Source organism: Halichoeres trimaculatus, unplaced genomic scaffold, assembly GCF_033239565.1.
Source record: "Halichoeres trimaculatus isolate MK-OKI-2021-1 unplaced genomic scaffold, fHalTri1.1 fHalTri1_scaffold_6, whole genome shotgun sequence".
Lineage (NCBI taxonomy): Eukaryota > Metazoa > Chordata > Actinopteri > Labriformes > Labridae > Halichoeres > Halichoeres trimaculatus.
This window is the reverse complement of record NW_027437184.1, coordinates 29709686-29729806: the sequence shown is the minus strand read 5'-3', so window position 1 is coordinate 29729806 and position 20121 is coordinate 29709686. Positions and strand designations below refer to the sequence as shown.

Genomic DNA, 20121 nt, shown 5'->3' with positions numbered 1-20121 from the left:
GTGGATTGTTTTACCTAATGTTCATATTCAAACGTCAATTTTTTATACCAACAGATTGGTGTTTTAAATTAGTTCTGGGTTTAAATTATTCTCTCCTAGCTTCCATTTGCTGGAATTCACAATCCCTCTAATGTGCTTTGTGGTAAATGGTGATTGTGCTTTTTAAATATTTCTTAACTGAATAATTTTAGCTGATTAGCATCACCATGTTTTCTCATCTGCTCATAAAGTAGATGAAAGCGGTTATTAAGCCACAGTTTCTAAGGCGTGTGATAAAGAGGTGGGAATGCCGTCAAGTAATTTTTTTTTATTATTACTACATAGTTTGGAGCTGAAGCTAAATCTGGTGTAGCATACTAAATGTTTTTCAGACACAGCATAGACAGGATTAATCTTTTTTGCTGAAACATTATCTCTACAAAGTTTCACAAAGTCTAACTCCTCCTTACTACTGATAACACAGCCTTGTCATCCATTTTTATGGACTGCAGCAGCAGTTGAAATCAAAATAAATTTCACAAACTGTAGTAAAAATATTTTCATTTTATTGAAATATTATACAAAATGATACAAAGTGTCACTTAAGCACAAATCACACAGCCTGGTTTAGGTCCATGAACACACAGAATAAATAGAAATGTATCACACAACACAAATGCAGCCTTGTCCAACAATAGAAAACACATGAACAAAGAGTCAAGTCTAAAAGGAAGGAGGAGGGAGTGTAAAAGGTACGCTTACATCTCCAGTAAATGATGATAAACGACTAAAATCCAAAGCTAGGCAGCCTGAAGCACAAGCCCAGGCATATCTCCACAGTATAGTCAAAAAACCACAGCATTCATATGAAGACACTCATAGAAACACACGGCTGAAGATCAAATGAATGAAAGCTTACTGTAAGGACTGATAATCTGAATACTCTCAAACATCCAAGCACTCTGAAGACAGATAAAAAGCAAGATTTAAGTTCAAATGGAGCTAAAACCTTTAAACTTTTAACCCTAAAAAGGGTCAAACACATTTAATCTCTTACAAAGAGAGCACAAAAAAGAAACACGGACAAAGCTGAGATTCTCTTATCATCTTTCTGATTATAACCTTGTCCTTCACCAGCGTTTAATACTCTGTGAATCCTCTGGGGATCGCTCAGATAAAGCAACACTCTCTCAGATATCTTCTGCTCAATAAGGCTTCTGATTAGTTTCTTTCTTTCTTGCATAGGGTTCCTGAATAATAACACTGCAGGACTCTCAATACTCTCCCTTATGTCCATCTTTGTCTCCTTTTGTCATGGAATAAGGGACCTCCACAGGCACAGCAGATGAAAACCTTCCCTTTTTGTATTGCTGCGACATCAACTTTGCTCCTTCACATCAACACAGGAGAGACGGTGATGAACATAGACACAGCATGAAGAAGAGATGGATAAAGCAAATTAAAATAATGATATGAATCAATTCATCAACACTAAAACCACTAAGCCATGTTAGTTTTACATCTGTTTGGTATTGCAGTTTTCTCTTAACTGGATCCATAAGATGTGCAAAAAGATGGATGACATGACAGCTTACCAAAAGTGAGGCCAAGACATTTAGGGCTCCCCCCACTGACTGGCTGCAGTATAGGTCATAAAACCCACTTCCTCACTGTAAACAGCTGAGTTAAACGTGGTTTAAACTTTAAAATCTAAATGCATGTTAAAAATTTTTTTTTTTAACATATCTTTTCTCTAGTGAGTTTTTTATCATCCTTATTTGTCAAAGTGTATTTTTTCTAATAAGCTATATTTAGTAGTTAGTTTATAGTTTGAAACTATATTTTTAAAAAAAAGAGTTATAATACCATGATTGACCATTCTGTTGAGAAACGAGTCTCCTGCAGTTAATTTGCACCAGATTGGCATGAAAGAGAAGTTGAGAGGAAATATAGCGAACACTGTCACTTAAGTTCAGAAAGTATTCAAATCCATCAGTGTCTGCTTCATCTTTGTTGTTAGGTCAGTAAGTAAAATGTGTGTTTTGGTTTTGCTAAAGTAGTAGGATACTGCAGCTCTGAGAGTTGAATCCCGCTGCGTCTGACAGGGGGGCATTTTGGCTTCACTTCTATAAGGAGGGGGAGACACATCATCCATCTTTATGCACAGTAATCAATAGAAAAAAAACTAAAAGTTTTGCAGCTGGAACATAAAAACAGAACAACTTTGGTTTGGCAGCTGGGTTTCTCTTTCAGTGGGTTTAACTTTCTTCTTATTCCTTTAGTTTAAAGCCACGAGTTCGGCTTGTGTTTGAAAGCTACAAAACCGAAAACAGTTTACACTTAATGTCAAGTAAACGTCACCATCAATAAAAGCTACAATGAAACCAAAGCTGGTTTAAAACTAACAAAGAATCTTTCCCTTTGAGGTACCTTACCATCAAGAGGTCATGATAGCTCATTAATCCACCTGCTGCTTGCTGAACAGACATTTCTCAGTCTGATTCATGGAGACTCAAAAGTGGTCCTCCCCCTCTTCCTCCCTCAGTATGAACAGGAAGTTGTGCAGCTAATAAAGCTCTGTTTCACATCGCACTTTGATTCCCATTTGCACTGATGCTTTACATATTTGTGGGTGTTTTATATCACCTACCCTTGAGGATTTTAGAAATTTGACTTAATACAGTTTAAGGTACAGTTGGTACTTTTAGAGGCTTCTTTTTAAGTCCTGATAACTACCAAGTAGAATCAAACAAATCAAAGTCCTTCAACAAAAATCTTCAATCTCAGACCTTAATAATTTGGGCTCAAGGAAAGTATTTGGTAGTCCGTTTTTTTAAACTATCTGTGCATCGTGAGCTTTTCTCAAGCTACAACTAGAGTGTTTCTGGGAGAGGTCCTTGGCATTCTTATACCTAATCAAATCTTAATTTTTTCATTAGGGTCAAAAAAGTGGCCCACCCTGCTTTACATGCTTGTTTTTGTGCCACAATTTTTTCATCCTGAATCTTTAATGTGAAAAAAAAACAAAGCTTTCTTCTTATTTAAAACTGTTTGCAATTTTCCCAGCAGATTTAGCCCACTTTAGTTTTTTTTCTATACCAGACCACACAATGGTGAATTCCTCTGAGGAGGAAAGTCTTCACACAGAGCAGTTTTAAGGCAAGAATAAAAGAAGATGTCTGAGCCATTTTCTTAACATTGTGCAGCTCAGAGAAGAACCTCAACTGCGTTAATGCATTGACATCAGAGGAGCTGTCAAACACTTGGCAGCACCTGGCAGTTGGAGCATGATCGACAGTGGGCAGCTTATTCAGAGCTTTATGCTAATTTTTCCCTCCGAGGATCACGTGTGCTCCTTAATACATGTTACGTTCAAAGCATCTATTTTTAGTAGCAAATGCGTGTGTTACTATTGCTCCTACGATCTGCATCAAGTATTCATCAGAGCTGTGTTGTAAATACTGATGATTACTGCCACATAAGACACAGAGCGTTACACACAGCTAGCTAAATTCATTTTGAAATATCCACGTCTGACATGTTGAGAAACTGAAAAATGAATCCACATGATAAAAAGTATAAAAACTGAAATGATGAAAGCAAAGAAACAAAAACAGAACTTAAAACTAACAGAAATCATGAATGTTCGTTTTGTAGACCACTTTTCTCTGAAGGTTAGTCTTGAAGGATGTTCTTTCATCTCCACTGGGAACAAGTCCTCTTCATGTTGCAGGGCCGTTCCCACCTGGTTTTAATGTGCATTCTGGGCCAGGTGAAATGCAAGTCACAGGACGTGCCAGCGGTTTGTTTAACCTGCAAACTACCATCAATCCTTGCGTCAGCTCTGTAACCACAAGAACAGAGGCCACGTCCACCCAGCCCTTTATGCCGCTCCACTGATGCCATAAAAGTCACTCAGGACACATAAAGGCTCCGTCTGACAGTTTGTTAAAGTGTTCTTAGCGTCCTCCCAGCGCCACACTCATCACTCCACAGGGCTGCTGCCGCTGCTGTTGCTGCTGGCTTTGACCCCCGCCCGGCTGATTTGCAGCCACGGCAGCTTGGCACAGTTCTTGAAGAGCTGCTCGATAGCGATGTGACGCACGTGCAGCTCTGACGCCAACGAGTCTTTCTCCTGCACGGCCACGGTCAGCTCCTCGAAAACCTCTGTGGAGGAGAAGAGAGAGGGAGAGAGAAAATGAGAATCAGCTGTTTTCATTCAGGCGCAAGGTCAACTTTTACACAGGCAAACAAACAAGATTAAAGGAATCAATAGTATGGATTAATGAAGGAGTAAAGAGCACAGCCAACAAGACAGATGATGCATCAGAGGTAGATTAAAAACAAAACCGAATCAGGTCAGGGATCACACTTCTGTTCAGCTGAGGAGAAAACATTCATCAAAACACTAAGTGCTGTTGATCAGAGGATCTGAATGTTTGGAAAGCTTCTTCCCTCTGTGGATACCAATAACATGACAGTGTGAGAATAACTCCCTGATAGAAAGGTCAATGATTCTGTCGTTTTTTGAGGAGTCTCTGTTTGGCTCGGTGCTGGAATGTCAGGCATGAGTGCAGAGAGATTAAATAGCACTATCAGGGTCGTGATTTGTCTGTACATTTCGTTTCAGACCTTGCGGTTGTTTCTAAATTCCATTTTATTATCGACTGAGGAGCACGGGAGGAAATGTCAGATAACACTTCTAAAACTAGATGAAATTTACAAACATTTGGGCTTCAATTCAAATCTCAGGGTCATAGTAACTGTGGTAGTAACAGTTGGTATTTTTCATCCAAAGCATAAATACGGCAGAGATCAACCGGTGTTTTAACTTAAAGAGTGACTGTGTTGTTTGACGGCTTTCAGTGCGATACATCCCTCTCAAACAGCATTATGTTATCATTAAATTCTTATCTGATGAAGATAATCTGACAAGTGGAGCTGGGCTTTCAACTACTGAAGGTCTCAAGTTTACAGGGTCACTCTTTAAACCATAACACCAGGAGCTTACGGAGACACGGGTTGTGTCCGAAATCCCTCACTCATTCCCTTCTCACTACTCACTATATAGTGAATTAGATGTAGTGGACTATCTAGTCCACTCAATCAGCTAAATTAAAACTACATTTAGGACACTACGCACTCACTCGCCAGCCGCTGACAGTGACGAAATTACTCTCGAGCAGCTCTGTGAATTTAGTTTTAATGTTTCTCAAACATTGCAAAACTGTTTTTATTTCAGTGAGAGCTAATATCATACTTAGCTTATTTTCTGAAACAGCCAAATATAATAGATACATTTATTACACTGTAACGAACCAACCCTTAACGAGTCAGAGTTAAAACACACAAGAGGATAACTTTTAGGAAAATGATAAATCCCCACAAAAAGGCGTATTTACACAGACCAAAAAAAATGAAATCAAAGAAACTCTCACAAAGCGGTGTTTAGATCAAACAAAAAATGTCCCCTTTAATCAAACTCAACTAATGTCTCGCCTGCGCACCCGACGCGTAATGGAACTCAAACTTTAATATTTCTTTGAGCAAAGCCCCAAACACAGTCTTTTCTGTCTATAAATAAAGCAAAAATTCCATTTTAACGAAAATTAGCCCAATTGTCCTTTTTGAAACCTTTTTAAAATGTCTTTCAGGTAGTTTGTGTGTCCATTTTCCCAACGAAAGCCGTAATGAATCTTCTTAAACCCCAAAATAATCCACAATAATCCAATTTTTCTTAGGTTCCCCGCCCTTTCCACCTCGCCTGTTTCTTTGTCTTTTTCCCTCTCGAACGCCTCTCTGCCCCTTCCCTGACGCCACGTCCTCCTTTTATAAGTTCGTCCTGTCTTTTCTTTTCTCGATCATAACCCAAATCAGGACACAAACAGGAACCACGTCCTATCTTACTTTTTTTTTTTTTCTTACAGGGATTTCTTTTCACTTTACTGCATTCCTTTCATTAACTTCTTTAATCACAACAACACTTTCCTATTTAATCAAACTTTCTTTTTTGGTGACACTGTCACAACACACTATTTTTTAAAGAAATAAACCATACATCTCATGCTGTGTCTGAAAATTACGAGGTCCAGTGAATGCATCATCCCCGATTGATGGTTCAGCAGCTAACGTCTGTGTTGTTTGTTTCTCTGCTCAAAGTTGTGAGACAGGCTCGTCTGAAAGTTAAATAGAGAGCTAAGTGTTATTCTCTGACATTTTTTTAATGTTGTTTCATGTTATCAGTAGTGCTGCACCATTTGGGGAAAAGGTGCGATTTGCGATTAGGTGGACAATATTGCGATTGCGATTGTGCTTGCGATTTGATAAAAAAAAGTTGTGTCATGATGAGTCTACAGACTTGCTTGGTTATCATGGAGAAAAATCTGAATTGCATGTGCTGACATTGGGATTGCGATAATCGTGCAGCCCTAGTTATCAGTAATCATTAATTGTGTAATCAGCCATTTCATCTGTTTGAACCGCAATGCATGATGGTATATATTGCTCATCTAGTAAGCAACACTAATACACTACTTTTTGAAATGCAATGTGGGATACATTGAGTGGACTATAAAGTGAATGACCGTGCTCACTCAGATTTCAGAAAGCACCAAAAAATGGCGTATTCACTATACAATGCACTGTTGTGAATAGGGAGTTATTTTGGACACAGACACATCCACACAATCTGGCTCAGAGAATACCATTTTTTAGGAGTTATCAAACCAAGTCAGTCCCAGCTGTATGTGATCTTTTTTTAGACAGAGGGGGATATAAAAACACTGTGAGTGCTCCACTAATCAGCCATGTTCAGCTTACAGTCCTGGCCTCCCAAAGTCCCTGGACTTCTGGACAACACTAACCTCCACACAGGACCGTTTCCAGAGGTAGATTAATTACACTAGACCAGTGCATGTGAGCAGAGTGAAGTGGCGAGAATTTCTGCTCCTCATTCCCAAAGGTGACCTCCTCTGTTGCTCACTGCTCAGAGTCCGACCACACTGCTTCGCATATTACCGCTCAGCACTGAACCTAGATTGCATCCTGCTCCACTCCACACTTGCTCTGAAAAATATGTTCTGATTTTGATTCTGGGCCAGGTTTGGGCATGCTTCAGACTCCTGATGTGAGTGGTAATAGAGTGAGACTACAGCAGGACAGCGCCCTGCTCTGCTTCTGCCTCCATCCTTAAAAAAAAAAAATCCTGCTCAGCTCACTTTTCAAAAATCTGCCTGTTCTGCCCAGATCTCAGTTCCTATGGTCAAAAAGCACAAAGTTCCTCAAAAAGTTCCTAGTTCCTGTGATTAAAAAGCACCCTGTGTCATTTAGGAGACGTGGTGTGACATTGGTCCCGTGTCTCCACCAGCCACACTGCTTTCAGTAATGCCGTTTGGTTCCACCAGCACAACATGTTGGAGCACAGTAGTTGGGTATTGGCTGCTCATCATATCACCAGTGTTTTACAAACACAGTTTGAAAACCCTGCCAATCTTCCTAAATGAAGCAGGATTAGAAATAATCCCCCAAAGAGAAAATATTAAGACAGTGATAGATGAGGATTTGATAACAGTCCTGCTCCATCTGCCGCTCCATGGTCTACTGGGTGCTTGATTTGCAGATGTACAGAATAAAACTGGCTTCAGAGGAGCTGCGTGTTGCTGAGCTGTCACTGAGTGATGTAAACAATGAGGAGATGTGTTGAAGAATGAAGTGAACAGACAGGCAGGGCGCACATCACTGAACACTGCACAGAGCTTGATTCAACACGGCCCGTCACATGAGAGGAGATGATGTCGACTGGAGAAGCCCTGGAGTATTTATCAGCCCTGCTTTTCTCTGAATTTGTAATACAAACCTTAAACGCTCTGCACTAATTCTGTTTTTCTCCTGCAGGCAGAAAAGAACTATCACAGGCAAACTTGAAATCAAAGGTTGTGTTTTTCTGCTGTAACACACATGAGAACACAGAGAAAGAGACAAACACTTACTTTGTATCTGCATCAGGAGCTGGGTGTTCAGCTGATGGAGCTCGTCCACGCTCATTTTAGTCACTGAAAGAAGAAACAGCTCTGATTAGTGTCCTGAATGTACGAAGAATCTGGCTCAGTCACTGCTCTGTCTCCATCTCCAAGAGTCCAGAGGCTTCTTAACACAAACTCAAGAGACAATTCAGATGTGACATTGATCTGTCCTTTTCTGCATAACAAGAAACAAAAAACATTAACTTCTTTTTAAAGTTGCTGTCGGGACTCTCCATTAGCGCTGATTGTAGTGACACCTTTGGCTGCAAACTGTAGAAGCCAAAATACCCCCGTCACAGGCGCAGCCATTGTAGCAGTTGTGCAGCCAGAGTCTGCGCAATAGAGACTGTGAGGGATTCTGGAAGAGTCTGAGTGGAGTTGGAGACAAAAATAATATTTTTTTTTTCTTTCGAGAGTCTGATCACTTCTTGGCTCTACCTCCTGATATATTTTACAATCCCAAAAAAAAAATACACCAGAACGGCAGCTGTCAATTATCGTTAAACGTTACGCAAAACCTTATTTTTAACCTCGTATAACTAATGAAAACGAAACTTTTCAGGAAAGAAGAGAACTTGGATACAAGGCAGCCAAATGATATCTTCAAATCACCACAACAATCGGACGTGAGAAACATTTCTACAAGGTGTATTAATTTTTTTAAGTTTGGCCACAGCTCATCTGGAAAGGCTGGATAGCCAGATTTTTTTAACCTATACTGCAGCCAGTCACCAGGGGGAGCGGCGGCCTGTGGCGACCTCACTTTAAGCAGAGCAAGTGGACGTCCATTTTTTTTTTAACAGTCTATGGCAGTGTTACCCAACCCTGGTCCTGGAAGACCCCTGCCCTGCATGTTTTAGATGTTACCCGACTCCAGCACAGCTGATTCAAATGAATGGCTCGTTATCAGGCTCGAGCAGAGCTTGATAACGAGCTGATCATTTGAATCAGGTGTGCTGGAGTCGGGTAACATCTAAAACAGGGATGTCAAACTCGTATCATGGAGGGCCAAGAGGCTGCAGGTTTTTCTTCCAACCAAGAACTTCACCAGCTGATTCCACTGATTACCTCACCTTCAAGCAGAGAGCAGGGACTAGTCAGTGAAACCAGCTGGTGGAGTTCTTGGTTGGAAAGAAAACCTGCAGCCTCTTGGCCCTCCATGGCACGAGTTTGACATCCCTGAGCTAAAACATGCAGGGCAGGGGTCCTCCAGGACCAGGGTTGGGTAACACTGGTCAATGGAGTCCACTATGGATGGGTACCTTCTTCATTTGAAACGATACAGCACTGATACCTGATACCTGGCAATCGGTACTCAACGGTACCAATTTTGGGTACTTTTGTGTGTTAATGTGGTAAGAAATATTAATTTGTTTAGTTATAAAATCTCAAAGTTTTTGAATTTAACATATTCATTTCTCAGTATATAAACTTGCAATGCTGTGTTCACATCCAGCATGAAAATATCGCCTACTCTTACATTTGGGTATCAAAACATGGTATCATTTGATTGATTGTATGTGGATCCCTACTGTCCTCCATTACTACAAAACAAGTCCAAGAAATCCCTTCTTCAAGAAAAAGGACAGTTCTCTCTTTTCATGTTTGCCAGCCAATGTAGTGTCAGCCAATAGACTTTAAGTCCACGTGCCATAAGTTGTGTTTCCATTACACTTTTTTTTCGCAAAATAAAAGTGATATTTCTGAAGTTTCAATAAAGAACAATTGTACCTTGCTGGTGTTTCCATTACGACTAGAATTGCACATAACTCAAGTAAAGTGAAATGTAACGTCCATCCGGTGCTGCACTGATGATGATGCCGGTTCATGAACATTCGTGTTTTTATTCACTGTTCAAACTTTGGACCATGATCATGCCAACTCAAAACAGGCAGGAACAAACCACTGACTGAAAATCATCAACTCCAGCTCGCCTGCTTTCTCACTCGCACACACATACCTCCACCGCTTCCTCCTGCTGCTCGCTGACTCTGACCTGCCCTGATGCCTTTACAAGTGTCAGTCAAAAACACAAACATCTGCACTGAACATATAAATAACAGCAGAGCTGATAAAAGATGAACGCTGGAGTCTGTTTGCATGGCACTGGACACGTACGAGGAGGTGAGGGGGGTGCATTGTTATGACAACGTGACATGTTTTTGCAAAAAAGGTGTTTCCACTTCACTTTTGCAATAAAGTTCAATATCAAAACTTTTGAAAAACCACTTCATAAGAGCATAAAAAAAAAATCATGGAAATTTGAGAGGTTTTTCGAAAATGTGGTGTTTCCATTGCTGTTTCTTTATTGCGATATTTAGGTTTTGCGCAATTCTGGGTGTAATGGAAACGTAGCTAAAGATGGATTCATTTTCTCCTTGTTAATCCAACTCACTGAGAAATAGTGTTTAAAAATAACCAATTAGGTTCAATGATCTCAATTAAATTGTTGATTATGAACAGGCAAATATTGCAAAGTGAGATAATTTTTAGAATCTCTTATTAAGTCCTCACAGGGCTTTCAATACTGGGAAATTTTACATTTTGCAATGTGAAATTATTACGAAACACCAAATCACAGAGTAAGTTAAGAGTTTTAGAGGGAGCAATTTATATTCGGAGTCATTTTCCCTCTAAAACCAATTACATCTAAGCCGTTTGTGAAATATGGAATCAAAACAAATTAACTGTATCGTTTAAAGCCACTGTGTAAATCAACGTTAAATCAAAACATTTTTATAGCGAACAGACAAAAGTAATTTTACGCATCACAGACACAAGCTGTTTCAGCAAATACTGCTGCTGCACATTAAGGAGCAAACTGAGACTGGCATGAGGAGTGAATCAATATGTGTCTAATGTTGACTGCTCCCTGTGCCTTTTCATTTGAGCTGTGTACCAAGCACTGTGAGCAATATCAGGAGGAATGTGTGATTTGATTGAGGCTCTGCAGAACAGCTCTGAGGTGCTCAGAGGCACAGAGCAGTGCCGACAGCAGCTGATACTAATAACCACTTATTACCAAACATAGAAATACTGACGCATTTCCATTTCCATTCAACACCTTGGTTTAAACCCATCAATCTTCAGCCCAGCTCAGAGTCATTGCAGCGCTGATTGTTGGAGGCTGATGACAAGCTTAAGTACTGATATGTATACAAATAAAAGCAGGACGTGTTCCTGTGAATGGCTGTCATTCCTCATTCAGAAGCGCAGAATCTAAAGCGGATACCTTTAGAGACGTCTGTGCTCATAAGCAGCTTATAGAGGAGATACACAAGGAGGCCAAGAACATTCTGTATGTCAGTGTTATAAAAAAATACCTCCTCTCCACAGAGATCAACAAAGAGGACATGAAGGACAGAGCAGGGGAAAATGTGTTTCTGCTCCTGTGTCCCTGTTTTGTTTGCTGACAGTAAACATAGAAATTCTTGGAGGTTTTTAAATTCTCAGAGGATCACAAACAAGTTTAGACAGAGGAGAGGAGAGAGAGTTGTTATCAGCAGTGTGGATGGAGCTTTACTCAACAGAAAGTAATTATAACACTTGAACTACTGCCTCAATTACACACAGACAGACTGTCGTCAAATGTAACTGTGCTCACATTCATCTCTGCTGTGTCCCTGGTGTCTGTGCTGCATCTGTCCTCCTGATGATGCTTTCCGGCTGTGCAGACCTTTCCTGCCGTCACTTGTCCAAACGTCAGACTGCGACTCCTGCAGCAGCCCCAGCTCCTCCGCCATCCCCATGGTGTAGTCAGGCAACCCCGCTGCTTTGCAGCTGTCCCAACGGGGGGCATACCTGGGCACCTGTGCATCCGACTGGGGCAGCAGCTTGCAGTCACTCTGCTGGCTGAGACAAAGGAGCTTGGCCCCCCGTCTGCCGGGGCCGCTGGAGGAGACAGAGTCTTTGTTTTGGGCGTACTGGATGATGCGGTTCAGCTTCTGGCTGAGGGCCAGCTTCATGCCCTCGTAGGCACTTCTGGAGACCTTGGAACGTGACAGCTTCTGGTTGGCGATGAGGTGACATTTCTCAAAGCAGTCTCTGTGGCCTCGCAGGGACTTTGAGTGCAACAGGGTGGCGGAGGAGATGCCTGCATTCAGAGAGACATAAAACAGTAAATTAACAGAGGACATGAGACTGGAGGAAAACTTTCAGCGTTAAAGCAGTCACCTTATAAAAACTCAAATGGTGAGCCCCTCTGGATTATCTTTCTTTGAAAGTCTATTGAAATGTTTGCTTGTCTTATATTTGCACACACTGTAAAGGTTTTTTCATTGTTATAACTCATTGATTTCTTCCCTCCCTTTTGAAGCACTTTGTTATTTCGACTCAAGAACAACCTCCGTCAATACATCCTGTTATCTTAAACTGAACTCTTTCGTGACAAGCGTCTTAAGGACAGAGTAAACAAACACTTGATAAGAAATAAAGCAATTACCTTATCAGGTAATGAGGACCAGAATACTGACCCATTGAACTCAGCCACAGCAGCTGAAGTTAAATGAGTATGAAAGCATGCTTAAACTGGCAGATTGACCTGCCGCGATCTCTCTCTGAAAGCTGCTTAGTGAGCACTGGATTAGCCAGTGGAGCGTTGAGATAGCAGGGATAATAGATTAACCCTGTCTCTATGTACACACATGAAGCATATTTTGTAAATTTTAAAGGGTACATCATTAAGCAGAACCTTGATATGTGTTGGTCTTTTAATATATCTGTTCCTGCCAAACAACAAGGACAGGCACAGATAAGTTACACTCAATCCAATAAATTATACAGCATGAAATAAACACTACAGACTTCTGAATCCATGTCAGCCAGTCTGAACAGAGTCTGGACTTTGATCATAAACACCGACACCTTATTAATCAAAGAAAGCAGAAGTAGGTTGAGTAATAAAACTGTCGTGATTGGGGATCACAGGGAAGTTTGTTTTGATGTCTGAAGGTTTATCCTCACCTTTGTCCTGCAGTGCTCTACTAGCATACAAATAGAGTCACTATTTTATGATGCAAAGCTTTGTTTTAGGTGGTGAAACTGTACACCTTCAACACAATAAAAATAAGAGTTTGAACTATGCAGGATGACATTTAGCTCACCTCTGTGAAATTCAACTCAGAAAAAAAAAGAGTCCAAAATGTCTAGTCAACTAAAAACAGCAAACATTCAACCAGAGGTAAACAATTATTGTCAAATATTCTAAGAGTTTTACATTTTATTAAAAATATTCAAATGACTTATGTGACTTTTATTTGTTTACAGAATGTATCTTGTCATTTTTTTTTTTCTTGGCTGGAAACTGGCAAAAACTGAGTACAACCACCGAACAGCGTGTGGCCCATCTAGCTGGATGCTAAATACTGGTCAACCAATCGAAGAAGAAATCACAGTGTCAGGTTTTACGATGGCTTAGTGAAAGAAGTGTGGAGACTTACACAACTCAAAAATGCAGTGGAAAACAATCTGTGTTTAAATGGAAACGCAAAGGGACTGAATATGCTGTAGTAAGCATGCTGGGGCCTGTAGTTGGCGTTATAACTGTCTTGTCCAAAAGCAGCTTTTGGTAGATCTCCACTAAATTAGAGTTGGGCCGATCATCTGGTATATTGGTGAATGCTAATTCCTGAAGTGGAGAAACAGCTGCGCATTTTGTTTAAAGACAGTCTCAGCAGATTTAGCAGATTCAGCAAAACAAGCACAACATGGTAGTCTGCAATGACTGTAACAACAGTGCAAAAGTTTCCATTTTGTGTCAGCTAAAACTCTGTTTCCGTGTCGATAAGAAGCTTAAACTAGGGATGCACTGATTGTTGTTATGGCCAATAACCGATGTTTACTGATATCTGATATCGATATATATTTATTGTGAAAACACACAAAAAAAACAATCTGAGATCATGTATTGAGGTAGTTTGGAGAGAAAGAGCAGTGCAATCGTGAGAAAAGACGACCATGGAGAGGATTAAAGGGTGGAGCCCCTGAGATGAAAGTGAACTAAAAAGTATGTTTTGTCTGTTTTTTGGGGGTCAAAAACAGGAAGAAAGACATAAAAGAACAGAGTCCACTCTTCTTAGGTAGTTTTGGTGTCAAGATAGTCATAGAAAACAATATTATTTGTGTCTTGAAAGATCATTGAAGATGCTCTGAAAATGGACGGCAGTCAATGAGTAAATATCAGCCCACTTTTACACATCAGCTGATACCGATATTGATACCGATATATTGTCAATCCCTAGCTTAAATGCAACAATACTTTTGTGTTTTATCCTAAAACCATTGTTGCCCATAAGGGGCCTTTTACACGAAGACTGTCAGCTGTCAACCAGTTCTGTGAAGGAATGCCGTCTTCTTCAAAAGAAATGTAAACAACTGAAATCATTGCTTGGGGGAATAACCAAACCTTTAGTCTTCAACAACTCGACCCAGAGGGTCAGGCTTTCAGTAGACTGGGTGACTATTCCATAAAGGCTCATCAGGTCTTTTTCAGTGACAAATGTTTTTTGCTTGAAATGCTGGTTTTTACTGTTAGCCATGTCGGAAAGTTGGGTGCTCAGCGATCAGCCCCTTCTTTGAATTAAGGGGATGTCAGAGAGTACTTGGCAGACTTTATAATGTAACTTGAAGCAGTAAAACGGTGAGGTCTTATCAAAAGAAGTTGCTGAAGGTCAAACACTGGGGAACTAAATAAAGGACACATGTAGACTCCAGCTTGGCTAGTGTTAGCTCCAGCTGAGCTCAGCTCACAGCCCCATTGAAATGAAGCGCCAACTAAAGAGTACAGGGTGCTTTTCAACAGCAAGGATTTTCCCCAGGAGCTGGGGACTTTTCGAAGGACTATGTGCTTTAGACAGCAGGAACAGTTTTTATCCTCTGTACAGCACTGGCCTTATTTACACAATCTACCAGGGTCTTCAGCTGAGGATGGAACTGCAGACCAAAAATGGGCCACAGGAACCATACAGTTCCTAGGTATGTTTTACCACATACTAAAAAGTTCCTGGACTTTCTGGGAGAAATGCACCCTGGAGCTGCTTTTTAAGTTACTTGAGGCTCCATCACTCCAGCTACCCTTTCAAATATGTAAAAGACAACTTGAGTACATGTTGATGAGTTTAACATGTTGTTAAAGTGATACAGATTATTATCAACCTGCACATTAAAATGAGTAATATCTTTTATTTTTGCCATATTGTAAACTTGAAAGGGTTTGATAAGTGCAGTATGCAGAATCGTGTCCTACAGTTAACACTGAGCTCCCTGGAAACACCTCTGTTAAGGTGAGGCAGGTGATATCTCCTGGATTCAGTTAAAGCAGGTCATTGTTTCCATTTTAGCATGCCAGGAAATTAACTAGCAGCAAGTGGAGCAAAATTAAAATAACCTCTGTGCAAAATGGGACAGAGCTTGATAAACAAATTAAAAAATGAAGGTGAAAGAGGGAGAAAAAAACTGTGCAGAGGATTGTAGACGAGGCTTTAGTGAGAGAGTGTGCACAGGTGTTTGTTTGTGGGGTGGCCTTCCTCTCACCGCCTCCATTTCTCAGCAGACAGTCATACGTGTCAGAGCTGGAGGTGAGGAGATTAGTCACTGTTTGTCCTTCCAGGTTTAAGAGCTCACCTGTGTATGTCTGAGTGGCAGGCCTTTCTCAGCAGACAGAGGAACAAACAGAGCAACAGGTCATCACCATCAGGGTTAGTTTATACACTCACACAGAAACACACACACACACCGGGCCCTGAGGTTCAGAGTGTTCTGAGGGGCATTCACACACACATGTGGTTTGGTTTCCCTTTAAGTCAACACTTTAATAGGGCCTCTTCACTGAGAGTCTGTGAATACTGAAGTCCTGTGGTTTAAATTAGTGGCTCTCAAGGACGCGTGATGGTGCAGATGATGTGTTACATAAGTTTCACGTAGCAGTGCAAAATAAGCGAAGCAAAAGCAAAGCAGCCACAGAAGTGCATTTGCTAACTGAATACTTTTTCTATCCTGAACCCTGTGGATAAAGTGGAGCTTCGGTTTTTATTAAGACTGATCTAACTGCTGGCCAAAAATTAAAAAAAGCAAGGTAGTTTAGCTTTAATACATCTATGCTGTAAAAGGATGGAATAAATGAACTCTTTAGCCATCAGAGTCCTGGTAGTTCATTAGGAGACCTTCAGTAAGCGGCAGCCTCTAAAGTCAAAGAAGAAAAAAGTGATTCCTGGCTTTTCATCCAGTGTTTTCAATAGTTTCTATCACCAGGCCTTTTTTACAAACCATGTAACCTCAACGTTTTTTTTTAATTTCTCAGGAAGAACTTTAAAAAGAAAAGCACTCAGAGAGCGCAGACCTCCACCAAGCATATTGTTATTGTCATGCAACACTTAAAGGGATAGTTCAGTTTTTTTGAAGTGGGGTTGTATGAGCTCTATGTGACCACTAAGGACATTACAGACGGTAGAAAGTTGTCTCCTCTCCCTCAGTAAGACACAAACTTTAATCGATGGTGACGAGGAAATAGGCGCTAACAGGAAAATACCGTACCAAATTCAAAGGCTATTTTCTCTGCCTACAAGAACTAAAATCAAAAAGTAATACCACAGTTTAAGAGTACACTACATAAAATATTTTTTAAGTGCATTAAATCTTCGGAAATTTGAATTTCTCATTTTGAATTTCCTACGCTGCCTCACAATCCTTAGAGTACAAACAAAAGAATTACGATACTTGATCAAACTTACACGAGGCTACAACCGGAGGAGGGGGACGGAGCGCACTAGCGCTGCACGGAAGGACACATGACCAGTTAGTTAGGTCCAGATAAATGTTTATATTTCCGAAGACTTAATGCACTTAAAAAATATTTTATGTAGCATACTCTTAAACTGTGGTATTACTTTTTGATTTAAGTTCTTGTAGGCAGAGAAAATAGCTTTTGAATCTGGTACGGTATTTCCCTGTTAGCGCCTATTTCCTTGTCACCATCGATTACAGTCTGTGTCTTATTGAGGGAGAGGAGACAACTTTCTACTGTATCTAATGTCCTTAGTGGTCACATAGAGCCCATACAACCCCACTTCAAAAAAACTGAACTATCCCTTTAAGTCCTACTTTAATGTTATACTCCCTTTCAGCAGACTGTCTGCTACAATTTGTTGTTAGTTGCAAGTTTGTAAGATAATTCGTTACCTGACAGTGTTGAAAATTATGATGACCCAGTACATATTTCAAATCTGAATATTGCCAAGATCTGGGCCCTGTTCTACGAAGCAGGGTTACTGCCTAGCGAGGTAGCTTTGAGGATAGGTTTCGGATTCCCTGTTCTACGACACGGGATCACTCCTCAGCGAGGCGAGTCTCCATGGCAACGTACGCTGAACGGCTAACCTGCTCCGGGGCAGGTTAGGTTCCAGATTGAACTCGCGGACTATTAAAACCCCGCCCACTGACCAATGAGCCCTCACGAAAAAATGGCTTGTCCGTTCTTAGAGGATCCCGTGGACATCGGAGCCCGACCCACTCTCTTTTTGGGATGACCACCTTTATGAAAGGTACCGGTTTTCCAGGGAGGGGTTGGTAGTATATGACACTTTCTACAGGTAGCCTAGTTAAAGGGAATGAAGAACTCTCATTGCCGTAATAAGATCTTCAATGCCAACACTTGTGTTCCATGACAATATTTTATCGCCCGTATTAAAATTGTGACAGGAATTCATGTAGGGCTCATGTGGGCTATATATCACACAAAAAAATGTAAACACGATAGGAATGAACAAATGAATAAATTCATCTAAGAAATAAATTAGTTTGTTGCATGTTACAGTAAAAGTGCATGGTGAACAGTGCTATTTCAGGATGATAATGGCACAAAAGATTTTATTTGCACTACACCACTACACTTACGCATTTAGACTGTCAGCAATTTTCTGCCAGCACTCCTTCCGTGCTTTAGCAGCGGCGAGAGTGCTGCTTTTAACGTTAATTACATGTTTCACCTCGTCATACTTCCTCATGATCACCTCCTGCTCCTCCTGAGTGAAGTATGCGCTCCTTCTCTCTCCGCCTGCTCTGACACTCCAGACTGCTCCAAGTTCGCGATTGGTCAGATGCAGCGGGCTCCGCCTTATATTTGTGCACGCGCTCATTGCCTAGCTGGATCCACTTCTGAGGTTGATAACCAGCGTTGTAAAACCGTGTAGCGAGATTGCCGGCTACCGCGCTCAGTTCAGCGAGGTAGCTCCAAGGCTATCTCGCTAGGCTGAACTTGCTTCGTAGAACAGGGCCCAGGATCATACTTTTACATCTCTCAGAATTGTAGTGACCTTGTCTTGTATTGTTTTGCAAAGTAACCTGACCCTTTATGGTGGAGTTATATATAAAGTCCTGGATCCAGATGGTGATTCGGATCACCTATAAATTAAATCACTTCTTGCTTATCCCATTTTGAACATTTCCTGAAAATTTCATCAAGATCTGTTTGTTACTTTCTGAGTTATGTTGTCCACAGACAAACAGACAAACTCTACCAAAAACATAACCTCCTTGAGAGGTGCTCATGTTTACCTCCAGAGGTAAACATGAGCAATGAAGAAATCCTTAAAAATGTGGGAGCATCCCAGAACCACAGCTCTATAAAGTAAGCAATGTAGCTTCACTGTGCTTTAACCAGTTTTAACCTCAAAGTTAAGGATCAATGTAAAAACCTTTTATCTCCATTAATGGTGAGGCAAACATCAGAGGAGTCAAACTACAAGCTGCTAGGGGCACAGAACAAATCAACATTTGGCTCACACAGGAAACAGGGGTTGGCCAGCAGCACTTACCACAAGTATCACTTTACAGCACTTGCAGAGGTCGTACGGCGACTGTAATGCAGATTGTAATGACTGAAGTGTCGCTTTTTTCAAGTGTTGAAATGCTTTTAAAGACTGTATGGTGACAGAACGGGTTCCTCGTAATATTTCAATCCCTGTTCGTTCTCTGCTCATCTTTTGAAGCTCTCTGTGAGCAGCCACTTCAGTCTGATGTGGGACAGTCAGCATTAATGGATCATATATGTGTCTGTACATAAGAAGACTTCAGTCCATTATACAACTGTGTTTGAAGAGAGCTATTCTTGGCTCCTGCATATCGACCTAAGTGCCAGGAAAGACTTAACATGGATTAGATTCGTAAAGTTACCACCATGTAGAAGTACTGGAGTAGTGTTTGAGACCATTGCCTACTGAAAGGCCAATAAATCTCCACCAGTAGCTGCAGCAGCTTTCTGTCGATCAAACAGCCATGTAATAATCCGATCAGACTCGGTCGTTGGACGACCACAAATACACACTTACTACCACTTTACAGAGCAGAGAAATCATTGGCCCACAACCAGGCCAGTGCACCACCAGCCAAAGACCTCACTCCGGCTAAGCAGCTTAGCACTACTGTCTTTCATGGCTGCACACATGAGGCACACACACACACACACACACACACACACTGACTATTCACAGGAGGTGAATTAACATTGTTCAGCTGTGACAGATAGAGACACTGAACACAACACTGTTGATGATCCAGAGGCTTGTGTTTTCCTGCTCTTTTGTGAGGACGGTGTCAAGGTTAGTCTTTCATTCAGTGAAACAAAGACAGAGACGCCCAGGACGGACAGAGGAATGGAGAAACAAAGACATCTTTTCAGGGCTTTCTGAGTCTGATGGTGAACCACGAGAATCAAGGGACATTAGTCTCTTCATTTTTACAGCAATTCAAAAATGTTTTAATTTTAAAATGTCAAATAATACTCTATGTCTTATAGGGATGGGTACCGATTTAGGTACTTTGTACCTAAATGCATCCTTGTGACTGTGAGGGAGTGGAAGAGTAGGCGATTTTCCATGCTGGACATAAACACAGCATTGCAAAGGTATTTAATGAAGAATAACTATGTGTAGTCAAAAAAAAAGTATTTTATTACTAAACAAATTGGTATTTTTCACCACAGAAACACAAAAAAGTTCCGAAAATTGGTACCGCTGAGTAACGGTACCGATTGCCAGGTACCGGGCATCGGTACCGTATCATTTCAAATGTGAAAGGTACCCATCCCTAATGTCTTACAGTTTTGAAAATTCACAAACAAGCCAAAGCT

At 40.9% G+C, this 20121-nt stretch overlaps 1 protein-coding gene across 1 annotated transcript in view; it reads right to left on the bottom strand.

Annotated features, from left to right (window-relative positions):
* Positions 1-580: 580 nt before the first annotated feature.
* cunh21orf91 (chromosome unknown C21orf91 homolog) overlaps positions 581-20121 on the bottom strand; it is a 38981-nt gene continuing 19440 nt past the window's right edge. The window contains exons 3-5 of the mRNA XM_074672031.1: positions 11605-12093; positions 7968-8030; positions 581-4146 (exon numbers count right to left, since the gene is read on the bottom strand). Coding sequence (XP_074528132.1) covers positions 3965-4146; positions 7968-8030; positions 11605-12093 — 734 coding nt within the window. The 3' untranslated portion in view covers positions 581-3964. The remainder of the gene's footprint in view (positions 4147-7967; positions 8031-11604; positions 12094-20121) is intronic.